General features: G+C 39.6%; 1 protein-coding gene and 1 pseudogene across 2 annotated transcripts; both read left to right on the top strand.

Annotated features, from left to right (window-relative positions):
• The first annotated feature begins 2,277 nt into the window (after positions 1-2,277).
• Positions 2,278-6,473, top strand: LOC9268886 (uncharacterized). Of its 2 annotated transcripts, none has more exons than XM_015760482.3 (13): positions 2,278-2,501; positions 2,928-3,096; positions 3,183-3,287; positions 3,384-3,511; positions 3,583-3,852; positions 4,041-4,219; positions 4,676-4,761; positions 4,861-4,992; positions 5,077-5,202; positions 5,278-5,547; positions 5,676-5,832; positions 6,212-6,295; positions 6,376-6,473. In XM_015760482.3, exons 3-9 carry the CDS (start codon positions 3,251-3,253, stop codon positions 5,115-5,117), a joined length of 873 nt encoding a protein of 290 aa, XP_015615968.1. In that variant the 5' UTR covers positions 2,278-2,501; positions 2,928-3,096; positions 3,183-3,250; the 3' UTR covers positions 5,118-5,202; positions 5,278-5,547; positions 5,676-5,832; positions 6,212-6,295; positions 6,376-6,473. The 2 variants fall into 2 exon arrangements, with proteins under 2 accessions (XP_015615968.1, XP_066161247.1); XM_066305150.1 differs by having other exon boundaries at positions 3,374-3,511.
• Positions 6,474-9,466: 2,993 nt separating this feature from the next.
• Positions 9,467-10,129, top strand: LOC112936893 (uncharacterized; annotated as a pseudogene).
• Positions 10,130-12,911: the final 2,782 nt, after the last annotated feature.

The raw sequence follows: 12,911 nt of genomic DNA, 5'->3' as shown, positions 1-12,911 counted from the left end.
ACATGTGAGTATGATGTACGGCTTCCGTGCAACTTGTAAAATGATTAAAAAAAAGAGCATATGCACATGACGATAACGTCCAAATTAATCATCCAGAGCACGAGCTGAGATGTCTGGAGTCTGGACAGAACTAGCCCTAGTGATAGTGCTACCACTGCTGTACATGAAGTGTACTACATCAGTAGTAGTACGTACTGAAGGCGAAGGGCGCGGTGTACGTACCATGGTGCAGTGAGAGCGGATCGATGATCGATCGATCAACCTGGTGAGAGTGGCCGATCAGCGTAGATGTCCCCATGACTCCATGCATGCAGCGCGAATGCGATGGATTCATCGATGTGTAGTGCACGGCTGCTTCCAGGCTTGACAGCAACAGATCGCTCGCGACGCGGCCACCGCGGGATGCTGCCGGCGCGCCGCAAAATGCTCCTCGATCGGGGCCGGAAATCCACGCGATCCTGGCGTATGTGAAACTAGCTGGCTTGGATAGAAGAACGCCCTCAACACCCAAGTACACGGCTAGCCCGATCTCGATCTGCCCTTCTGAGGGACTTCTGATGTGAAGTTAGAGGATCGTGGTGGCTGATATGTAGGTCCCACTACTCATGGATCCACCTATTAGTGATCACGTCATGAGGCAATTCACGTCAGAAGAACCGATTCCCTTCTCAGTTGAGTCTTGTGAATCATGATGACCGATCTAGAGTACTCACATTCACAAAAGCCTGTGGGTGTACAGTAGGAACAGTACTGTGAGATCACGCACGCTGGCCGGCCGTTGTTGGAGCTGTCAGTCAAATTGGAGTGACACGCACCGTACATTTGGGCATTTGGCGTCGTGGAACTGCGGCAAGAACAAGATCCCGTGACGCGATAACCGATCTAACTACTACTAGTACTGTGACTGCAACTGGCGCCGTTTGCCGCAGCCACCACGCACACACTACACGTACCTTACGAAAATCCGTAGTGCGAGGCTCCACCGGCTTCGTCGTACCAAATTCCTGCCATCTTTCGCTGCCTACTCCATTCCATATGGGAGTATCGTCCTGTACAGCTACGCTTTATTCTCTTCCCTTCCGATCCCGTTGCAGGGAGGCAGGGACCAATGGACCTGTCATTCATGGTCCGGCAGCCTATACAGCCCAGCAATCAGCAGACCACGCTTGCTATTACAAGCAAATACTCCTAAAAACAAATACGTACCAGTACTAAGGCTATGTTTAGTTAACATCAAAATTAAAAGTTTAATTAAAATTGAAACGATGTAACGGAAAAGTTGAAAGTTTGTGTGTACAAAAGTTTTGATGTGATGAAAAAGTTGAAAGTTTGAAGAAAAAGTTGGGAACTAAACCAGGCCTAAATTTTCTTTTACAAAACTCTTACAAATAATGGTCTCACCCATTTAACGAGAGTCATAGAAAATTTAGATATGTAACACATGATATTATATTAGTAAAATTTAGTACGTGTAAACTTTTCCGATAATAACCACGTACATGCTCACTACTCCCTCTGTTTTATAATGTAATACTTTCTAGCATTGCTCATATTCATATAGATGTTAATGAATCTACACACACACACACATGTACGTGGTGTGTGTACAAAATATATATGAATATGAATAAATGCTAGAAAGACTTACAATGAAACGGAGGAAGTATCTCATAATTCTCATCTTACTTGGTCCCTTATCCAAGTAATGACTTAGTCTCTTTGTCTCAAAAATATAAACTTTTGGTATGCAATCCTCGGGATGTGGATTTTCATCTCTCAAGGGGATATCCTCTTGTTTGCATGTCATCTAAATAGTTATAAAAAATAAAAAAAAATGACAACATAGATTAATACGAAATATATCACTCCACAAACATGCAAAACTAAATTCAACTTCTATAAGTTGCAACAAAAATAACAAATTAAACTGAAAATAGTTACCGCACATTCGCAACGAAGTTGAATTTAAACTTACATGCTTGTGGAGTGATATATTTCATATTAATTTATATTACTATTTTTTCATATTTTTTATGACTATTTAGGTGATATGCACGAAACGAGGGATATCTCTAGAGGGATGATTTTACTTTCCCCAATCCTCCGCCCTGATTGCTGAAAGCTGAGTCCTCGAGATCACGGGCCGATTTGTTTGGAGCAGTATGGGCCGTGCGCCTCGGGCAGTGCTACTCGCGAAAGCCCAACCCTCGCAGCCGGCCCATCACAGACTATGGATTCCATCACCTATCACCTCTTCAGTCTTCACCCACGTCCCTCGACACCCCGTCCATTCTCCTTCGCGCGCCGCCCGCGCCGTCGCCCATCGCGGCGGCGATCTCCACCACCGGGAGCAGCTGGCGGTGCCGACGGCCCGCGTCCTCTGCTCTTCTTCCGCCGCAAAATCCTCCCCTCCATCGACTCCTCGCGACTTCGTCCGCTGATCTCCATCCATCCATCCACCGTGTACTACCCGTCGTCCTGCTGCTTTCCGTCCGCCTCCGGTGAGCACCCGTGCCAACGCGACGCACGTCCTCTTTCTTTCTCATCCCTCTCGTTCTATGCCCCGATAGATCCACCCCTTGTGAATTGGAGATCTGAAAAAGATTTTGTAAGAAAACAATTGTGCTTAGTTCTAGAATGACATTGTGGATTTTTATATTTGTGTATATATATTTTTTGGTAATAACTGTTTTGAGTCCTGTCCAACAAACTCATTGAGTGAAGAGTATTTACTCTTTTACTTCTGTATAAAGTTGATTTTGGAGCTTACAGGAAAGCTTATAAGGTCATGGGTCATCATCGTGGACATAAAACCTGTATTTGTGACCTTTTAATTATTACTAGTATATCTGTGTTAGTTTTATGGTGCTGCTTTGCTGTTCTGATCCACATTTTGCGCCTTTTCTTGACAAAAAATTATGCTTCAGTGCTGGGAAGATGTGGATGGGTGGTTATGATCTCAGAAGAAACTTGAAGAGGGATGAAAAAACTGATTTTGTCGGAATGGATTCAAAGAAGCAAAGAAATGCTTCTCTTGCAAGAAAAAAGGAGGAAGAGTTTGCAATGAAGGAGAGACATCTGAGTCCTTGATTTCAGGTTTGCCGGTGCTTCCTTTTTCTGCATGTATCTTATAGCTCTCGCCGAGCATTCACAGTTGTGTTGTATCATGTTTGTTTAACTAGGTAACTTGCACTTCAAGTCTAATGAAGGTGTCTTCAGGAGTGAGTTCAGTGGAGAAGTCGCATCTAATATGTCTAAAAGTGTTGTTTCACTTGCTCTGCTTGATGGTGATTATATGTGCTGTTATACCCTTCTTACTTTTCCAGGCATATATATATAAACACCGCTATTTGTTAATGATTAACAATTACAGTCCTGTGTAGGGGACACAGTGTTATTTGTATGCTCAGGCATGGTTGTACAACGTGATGGACATGTTATAAAGTTGCTGACCTCAGCAAGCTTGCTTAAAGCTTTTAATGATGAAAGTCAAGACCATGATAACTTGAAGGTTGGTGCTGGTAATCATTCAGTTGACTAGTTGTGTTCATTGCTTACTCTTCACCTGATTCTTCATTGTAGGTCGAAGTGCACCATAAAGACGCTGTTGTCATAGGGTCTTTGAGAGAATATCATTTAGATCATAACATGGCTGCTGTCGTCGTCGAGAACTTACCTGATCTTCGCCCTGTGCCTTTCAACAATGTTCAGAAATTTGTACCACATAGCATGGTAGTAGCTCTAGGCCGTGATATCTCTGGAAAATTAATGGCCACAGGTGGGTTGTTGATTGGTGGTTCAAGCGGATCATACAATCCTAAGCTTATGTCGTCGACTTGTAAATTCTCTGAGGTACACCTGTTCTTTTATCACTTGAAGTACACACTTGCATGATTACAATAAAAATGTTTAATCTGTTTGTTTTATACATATCTGAGGAGATAAGATGATGATTTTTCCTACATAACTCTTATTCCATTTCACTTTATTTTGTCCAGTTCAACCAGTGTGGCCTGTAATCCTGTTCTGTTTGGTGCCAGGTTTATGAAGGCGGGCCACTTTTTGATTTTGATGGGGACTTTCTTGGCATGAACCTTTCCCTCACTACTGAGGGAACCTTATTTGTGCCAGGGGATAGAGTTCTTGATCAGCTTGTGAATTGGATACTCCATCATGAGGTTAAATTTGCTGCACGGTTAGCGGCTTTGAAGGCATTGAGGTATGTTTTGCATATTCTGAATGGGACACATATCCTGCTCCTCCCTGCCATACGTGATTTAATGCGTTTAGCTGTTTTTTATGCCAAACAGCTTATGAGACTTGCTGGTTTTGCAATAATGTGGATAGTTGGGTGTTGTTCCTTTTGTAGGGTTTTTGACATTGTAGTTCCTCTGCAGTTTCAATGTGTTATGTTACCCTTAATAGCAATATGATTCTCTTCCACCTATATCAAGATGTTTCTGTGTCCAATTGGCACATGCCATCGCTGCCCTGTACTAGATTAGTCATATGTTCCAATGTTTATCGATATTTGTCTAATTTTATTAGAGAAAGGAACATTTTGTCCAGATTTAGTGGTCACACTGCTATGATGCCTCCTGATACTGGATGTTTTTTTATAACATTTGCTCAATTCTCTCGTTTTCTTGAAATAGTTTTATGCATACTACTCCAGGTCTTCTTTTATCTATACTTTTCTTAACAAGGATCAATATGGGGATCTAGAATCCTTGGGCTATCCCGAGCCCCCAATATCGAATGGTAAGTCAATTCCTGTAAATATTGTGACTTTTCATGCATTGTGATTTTTTTTTACTTACTGTATCACTTACAACTATTTTACTTTGTATCTTCAACTAGATGGCATGATTTTGGCTAATACTTTTGAAGAGCCTTTTGGTAACGTGTGTGGTAAAGGTGTCTGGAGTGAACTAAGTGAAGATGTTGCCTCTAACATATGTGAAAATATTGTCGCACTTGCTTCATTCAATGGTGATTTTACAGTATTGTGTTGTTTACTGTTTCATATTTGTACTTTGATCATAACTAACTAATGATCAAAATTATGATATTCAGGAGAAAAACGAAGTTTTGCATGCACGGGTTTTTTTTATTGAATGGAACGAGTGTGCCACTATTCTGACTTCAGCGAACTTACTTAGAGATCCTCGTGATGCAGACAAGATTATCGAAAACTTGAGGGTTGGTGCTTCTAAATATTCTATGATCCCTGTTCATTTGATTAACTGCTAAGAGTCTCAATTGTGTTGTTTGCAGATTAAAGTGTTGCTTCCAAACAATCGGCGCACCAAAGGGACAGTACAACATTATAATTTACGTTACAACGTTGCTCTAGTTAGTGTGAAGGATTACCGTGTTCTCCAACCAGTAAAAATTCAACCTTATAGGCATTACGCTAGTGAATTACTAGCTGTAGGGTGTATCTTCAAATCTGGCAGATTAATGGCCTCAAGAGGGCGACAACTTCCCATCGGTGTCACACATGACCGCAAATTTCTTGGTTATTCTCAATGTACAATCACTAAGGTAACAGCTTCTATTTTTCTTGTCTACTATACATGGTCAAAGTAAGTACTAGTTTGCATCAGAATATGAATTAGCTATCATATTTAATTGATATTACCAAGTATAACTTCTCCATTTCACCTGGCTAGGCTGGCATTGGAGGTCCGCTTCTTGGTTTCGATGGGAACTTTGTTGGCATGAACTTCTACGATGAGGGAGTAGAAGGAACCCCATTCCTATCATGGTGTGAGATTTGCGAGATCCTTAAGTATTTTAAGACAAAAGAGTATGTCTAGGTCTTTTTGTGTAAGTGCTTTGATGATGTGCTCCTTCCAGTCACAAAATAATGATGTTCACATGTAGTCAAACCAATTAACTTTGACCATAGTAATTATTTCAAACGGTAAGTTTTGTGTGTATAAAACTGATAGAGTAAATTATCATAATATTACACTAGTTTAACTTTTTCGTGGCTTTTATGAAGTTAATTTTTTTGATAGAATTATGAAGTTAAAATTTAAAGTTCTGCCATGTTGACCTTGAAAAGCCAAAAACTTGATTCTTTAGTAAACGTAGGGAATATTGTACAAATTCATGTTTCACACAATTAATTTCGTTTTTTTTTTGTTGAAGCAGGTTCAGTCAAATCATAATTTTCAATTTAATTATTTGTTGTGTTTAATAGGACTGTTGCTGAACATAGGCATGGTAATCCATCTGATGTGCTTGATTGGAAGATCGTTGGAGATGACAGTGTTTTCCCTGCTAGGTATTATGATGCATTGCTTTACTGTATCACGTTCAATGTTAGTATAAATTTGTTGATAACAGAAAATTACTGAATGACAGATGGTTGGTACCTAAGCCGTATTGGTGTTATCCTGAATTTCTGGTCCAGCATAAACTTGCAGTTAAAATGAGTAGAATCGAGACCATTCCGTGTTGAATTGCTCTCCATATCATATCTTGTGAACCTATTTAACGTCGAGAGACCTTATTTAAATTGTCGGTATGTTCAGTGTTTATAAGTTGTGTTTACATTTGGACAAAGTGCTCTGAGTTTTGAGCCCGACTGCCCGAGGGCCATCCGATCCGACCAGTGATGGACGTCCTACGGGGTCTTTTCACAGCCAAATTCAATCCTTACATTTTTTATAAGCTCAAAAACATATAGGGTGTGTTTAGTTCACGTCAAAATTGAAAGTTTAGTTGAAATTGGAACGATGCGATGGAAAAGTTGGAAGTTTGTTTGTGTAGAAAAATTTTGATGTGATGAAAAAGTTGAAAGTTTGAAGAAAAAATTTGGAACTAAACTCGGACGTAGTATGAAATTCAGCCTTTGAACGCGTGCAAGCTAGTAGCTTCGCTCGTCATCCTCGAACCTGACGATGAAGAGGTATTCTCAGATCTGACTTCTAAGCCCCTTATTCTTGAGCCAGAGAGAGGGTGGATCGGAAGGGAGGAGAGATCGGGAGGGAGGGGGGGATCGGATGAGAAGGGGAGGGTTAAAGTTCAAAATGCCAATATTTGAAAAGCAATATCTCACAAGATATGTATTATTTTTTAAAATCGCTCCCACTACAGTAAATTAGGAATTGAAACAAAAATATATAGGTTAAAAGTCTCAAATGCTAACCATATACTTGTTACTGCACAAAAGTAAAAGTGTTACTGCACTGAAGGTATACGTTACCACGTGTTTATGCAGTAACACTATCCAAAAAATACAGTAAAACGCCATGTAGTAACATCATGATGCGATTGTAGTAATGTACAACAGACAAGTAGTAACAAGTAATAGTATAGTATTACTACTTGTGGAGAGACAATATCTCTCAAGTGATGTAAGGTTTTTTAAAACCGTTTGCACCATGATGCTAGAAAAAAAGAGCTAATCAAAAGTAGATCCGTCATGACTATATTTCAACTATATTTTAACGCTGTTACTGCAAGTAAGACACAGTGTTACTGCATAGAGGTCGTCGTGTTACTGCACCGTCCTGGGACGAGAGCTGAGAAGAGGTGGGTGGTGGGGGGAGTTAGTAGGCGGGTTTGACCGGTGGGAGGGGCCTTTAACCGAGGTGGGAGGTGGGTTTTGGGCCTTGGTAAGGAGGGGAGGTGGGTGTGACCCTTGGGAGGGAGGCTGTTCTATACCCGGAAGAATAGTTTTTCTATATATATGTGTGTGTGTGTAACGGACTCAAATTTTCAGGGAAAAATTTTTGCAAAATATTTCAAGTCATGCTCTTCTCGATTCTTCCTTTGAGTAATCTCACTTTTGATCTTTTCTTTGACTTGGATCTAAACTTTATTTGCTAAGTTAAAAGCTTTCTTTAAAATCCCTTTTTAAATTTTACAAAACCTTTCCGTTTATTTTATTTAATCTTTAACTTTGGCTCTAAATTATATTTCCTTTGAATCCATTCCCGAACATCTCCAGCAAATACTCTTTCAATTCCCGTTCAACCATCTCTAGAACACATGAAATATTAATCTCTCTAGAATTAATATCTTTTCATTTAGAGCTTACTACACTACCACCAAATCCACTTTTATCTTCCACCAAATACTTCCCCTTTGATCTCTACCCAAACACATGAATTATCAATTCTTATTTTCTCCAGAACCAATACCTTTCCTTTGGATCTCCACCTAAATATTCCCATAGTCCATAAAATATCATTGTCAATCTCCCTAAGTTAATATACCTATCCCTTAGAATTTATTAATCAACCACCAATTCCGTCCGTAGAAAAATTCCCATCCACATATACTGGAGGTTAAAATCCCAAAATTTATCCAAAGTTAGTAGATAAATTAATTATATTTTCTTTCCATTTGACTATTTTAAATTTTAAAATATTAGAGAAAATATTTTGTGATGAGTTCTATATTTGGTTCTTATTGAATTCTTTTAAAATTGGAGCATCTTTATTTTTATCCTTTTCAAATTTATATCTCAAAAATAAATATCTTGATTTTATTTTAAACAGTATTTCAAACTCCTTTTACTTCAAAAACCTTATATTCGAATTTATTTTATAAAGTTTAAAAGACCCTCAAACATTCCTCTTTTAAATTTTATCTCCTTTAAGATATATTTAAAACCTTCCATTCAAAAATTCCCCTAGTTTTCAATTTCTTTTGAATTCTATTTAAATTCATTGTCCAAGTTCAAAAAGTCCACATACTCCCTTAGGTTCCATTACCTTTGAATCCCATCTAAATTCCTTGACCATATCCTTGGCACAAAGAATAATATATTCCTAAAATAATTGCTCTTGTGCTAAGGAAATTCCAACTTATATTCTTCACTCAATTTCCCCTTTTAGCCAAAAATATACATAATACCAATTTTAGAATTCAAATCCTATTTATTGCCTTCAACTAATTCCCTTCTATATTCCCAAAAATATTTTGAGGAATATTATTAATTTCCCTTCCTATTTGAGTGCTTCCAAATAAATTCCCTCAAACTCCACCTCTAAATATTGCACTCAAATAAATTAAGAAATCTCTTTTATGAACTCTTTCCAAATTCAAATTCTTTGTAAAACCTAGCTATCCAAATCAAGTATTCAAATTAGACTTCTTTCTTTTTGTCATCGGGCCGAAACTCCGTTCTTTCTTCCTTTTGGCCCAATCTTTTATCTTTTATTTTTTTCCTCCTCCCTCTTGGGCTGCCGGCCCAGCTAAGCCGAGCCGGTCCAATTCGGACCATAGCCCAGCCGCCTCTCTCCTCCTCCTTCCAGGTGTGCGTGTTGTACACGCGCACGGCGCACGCCGCCTCAAACTCCCTTCCGTCGTCACGAAGTAATCGGCGCCGTCTTTTCTTCCTTCACGCCAGCGTCGCCGTGGTCAAGCCGTCGACCGCCTCCAGAACCGCCTCTCCCCACCGCCCCTCTCCCCTATAAATAGCCGGCCATCCCTCCCCTTCTTTACATACAAACAGAGCTCCATCTTTCTCTCTCTTGCCATGTCCGGCCGTCGCCGTCGTCGGCCGATCTCCCTCACCGGAGCTTCGAAAGCCAAACCCTTGCGCCACCAACTCCGCCTCGCCGAGGTGATTCCATTTTTTCCTATTTCCCCTCTCCTTTAGCCACTGCCACAAGCACTACCGGCACCACCATAGCCGGCCAGAGCTGAGCTCTTGCTGCCGCCGTTCCGGCCATTCTATTTACTCCCTATGCCTTCCACCGACCTCCCCGGATGCATAGCGAGCGGGAACACGCTTGTCCGCCGCCGTCGAGGCCATTAAACCACCGAAGCACCGGTGCCCTGTGCCCTCTTCCCCTCTGTTGTTGCTCGGGAGAAGAAACAGAAGGAAGGAGAGAAGAACGGGAGGAAGAAGAAGAGACATATGACAGTGGGCCCCGCTGCACAGTAAACTTCCTCTTTTATTTGATTTCAATCTTTAGACAACCGTATCTTTCCAACCACAAATCCAATTCCAGTGAACCTTTGATCTAAATTCATCTAATTTCAAACCCTCCCTTTTGATACCAAATTTCCTATTTAAAATTTTGTTTAAATACCCTTTTAATTTAAACCTATTTGATTTATCTTAAATCCCTTTAATTTTAAAATTTCTTATTTTATTTAAAACCATTTTTAAATTAAATTATCTTTAAATATCATTTCTTTATTTATTTAATTACCTTTTCTTTATTTCTTTTAAAATACCATTTTAAATTTTATTTCTTTAATATATTTTTTAAAAAACTCTATTTGAATTCAAATTTCTTTAAACCATTCTTTTACAATCCTTAGCCACCAAAAAGCCGCTGTGGAAACTTTACACCTTCTATGGAGACGTTCGCGTGGTCTCAAACCCCGATGTCAAACCGTTGGTCGTAAAACCCGGCATAACCTAATCCTAAGGTCGAAGTGTCGCTCTTCGCACCCCACGCCTCAACGCGTACAGTGGTCGGAGCCTCACTACTCCCTCGACCTCCACAAGCATGCCACACACTAGTCCTTGAGCTATGTGCGACCCTAGCTGCTCTGTTGTCACTCACAACTGCAGAGTAACACTATTCCGCTCCACACAAATCTCCTAACTCACTAGCCGTTGTGCTACTTAACTGTAGCATCGACTAGACGAGCCGATATTTAGCCGTTATGCTACCAACCTTAGCATCGGCTAACCACTCCAAATATCTAACCGTCGTGCTACTCTATTCTAGCACCGACTAGAAAACCAAATCCACCAAATCAACCCCACCTATCCATTTTATCCTTTTCCTCAATTCCAACATTTAGAAACCAAAACCTCTCTTTTGTTTTCCAAACTAAAATTTATTTTGAACCATTCCTTTTTCCTTCGCCTTGCTCCAATTTTATTTATTATTTGGTTTTTATCATTTCTTTGTAGCAATTTGCTTATAGGCTTTATTTGCTATCTTTTCGTATTCGTACGTTAGACCGTACAGCAAGTTTTATCAGCATCCAAGGAGCTGACGTGGACCCAGATGGCTACGCTAAAGCCGCAAGAAATCTTAAGGTGCAAGGAAAGACATAATTAAAATTTGATCATATAGAAAACTTGATATGATCTTCATATTTAATTTGATGCATAATACCTTACTCTTTTAACATCTCATGGGTAGATGTTAAATGCTTTTAAGCATGATTGCATGAGAACATAGAAAGAAGCATTGGTTATCATTTTATGTGATTTACTATTCCAAACAACTTTACAAACTTAGGAATCCAATTAAAATGGGCATTTATGAGTTGAGATTATAAATGCTGTGATTATGAATGTTGATGAAGTTTGTGATGTTGGTGTGGGGAGTTTGGAAAGTTTTGGGTGGTTTAACCGGATTATAATTACCCCCTTATACCATGGAAATGACATAGTTGCGTCCATCCACACAATCAAGTAATTGGACTTAGCGTAGTACATTGTCCCACTATATGAAAGACTGTTGGGTGGCTCTATGAGCGGTTTTGGGGTGAACTTGCGTAAGGAGTTTGGGCGGCAGTGTTTCACAACAGTGGGATTCATGAAAGTGTGACGATATAGATACCTTGCCTAGGCCTGGCAAGAGTTCGACCACTATGATGAACCAAGACCCCACTGTGTAGTAACTAGTAGTAAGTGGGACCTTCGAACGGCTCTGGTGTCCTTAGCCTTGCAAATTGTTGACATCGTGTGGGTAAAGCTGGACAGTCTCTGCAGAGGTGAATTAAATCATTCGAATGTGCCATACTCCCGGTTCTGCAGTTGTGTCATCAGGGTGATTCCTACTCCTGAAGTATAAGTAGTTTTAAAATTAAAGAGTTGAGGATAAAGATGATTTATGGTTTTTATTATTCCTTTACTTTATTTTTGTTTATTTATTCATATCTACTCACCTTTAATTATTTATAATATGTCTTGTTGAGTACATAAGTACTCACCCTTGCATAATTTGACATATAGAGGAAACGTGCTAACAAGGAGATCGGAAGGAAGCGAGATTTTACGGCAACGACAAGTTTATCTAGGCTAGTCTACACTCGAGCTTTTGCCTGTGGAGTTATTTGAATTCTTTGGAGTTTATTAGCTGTAGTTTTAGTAGTTGAAGAGCTTAGGAGTTTAGTAGTTTAGCACTTTAGATTTTTCTTGTATTTTCAAATAAGGATATTTTAGTTTGGATCTTTTCAACCTTTAACAATTGTATAATTAGCTTGTATAACCAAATTTGTATAATTAATTGAAAGCTGATCTGTATATCAATCTGTGATCGAAATCCTGGACGATCACGAGATCGAAATCCTGGACGATCACGAATGAATTTTCGGGGCACCAAGCCTAAATTGGGTGTCCCCACAGTGTGTATATATGTCTAAATTCATTAACATCAATATGAATGTGGGAAATGTTAAAATGACTTACATTGTGAAACGGAGAGAGTATATAAGAAACACTGCCAAAACTCCAAAACTGGGCAATACTGTCAAATAACCAAAATTTTGACATTAAATTTGGTAAGATTCATTTTGGATACAATCTAAATATTCCCGTTCTTTTGGTGAAGCGTCCTCCCTCCCCTCTCATGCTTCAAGAAGCATCTCCGTCGGATTTGACCATGCTAAAAAAGTCTTGATTTTGTGAGCTCGACCTGCTGTCAGGAATAGAATTGTCACACATAAAAAAATGAGTTATTTTAGGTAATGGTCAATTTAGCAATCGTTATGGGCAGTAGCTAATGATGGAGATGCCTATTTGGACGGACATTGTCTCCTGAACAGACTTGTTCCATGCCCTTTCTTGTGCTAGTTGTAGGGACCAATGACATGTCATTCCATGATCCAGCAGGCAATAGAGCCCAGAAACTCACAAACCTGGCAATTTCAACCAATACAGACAGACAAGGCATGCAGATTTAACACCAGGA

This window comes from Oryza sativa, chromosome 11 (genome assembly GCF_034140825.1).
Source record: "Oryza sativa Japonica Group chromosome 11, ASM3414082v1".
Lineage (NCBI taxonomy): Eukaryota > Viridiplantae > Streptophyta > Magnoliopsida > Poales > Poaceae > Oryza > Oryza sativa.
This window is presented reverse-complemented; position numbering and strand designations above follow the sequence as displayed.

Bases quoted from the DNA above. Each gene is read 5' to 3' on its own strand.
- LOC9268886 (XM_066305150.1), top strand. From the start codon at position 3,204: ATGAAGGTGTCTTCAGGAGTGAGTTCAGTGGAGAAGTCGCATCTAATA. The intron at 3,288-3,373 runs GTGATTATATGT...TAACAATTACAG, and splicing joins TTCACTTGCTCTGCTTGATG to TCCTGTGTAGGGGACACAGT. The intron at 4,220-4,675 runs GTATGTTTTGCA...ATACTACTCCAG, and splicing joins GCGGCTTTGAAGGCATTGAG to GTCTTCTTTTATCTATACTT.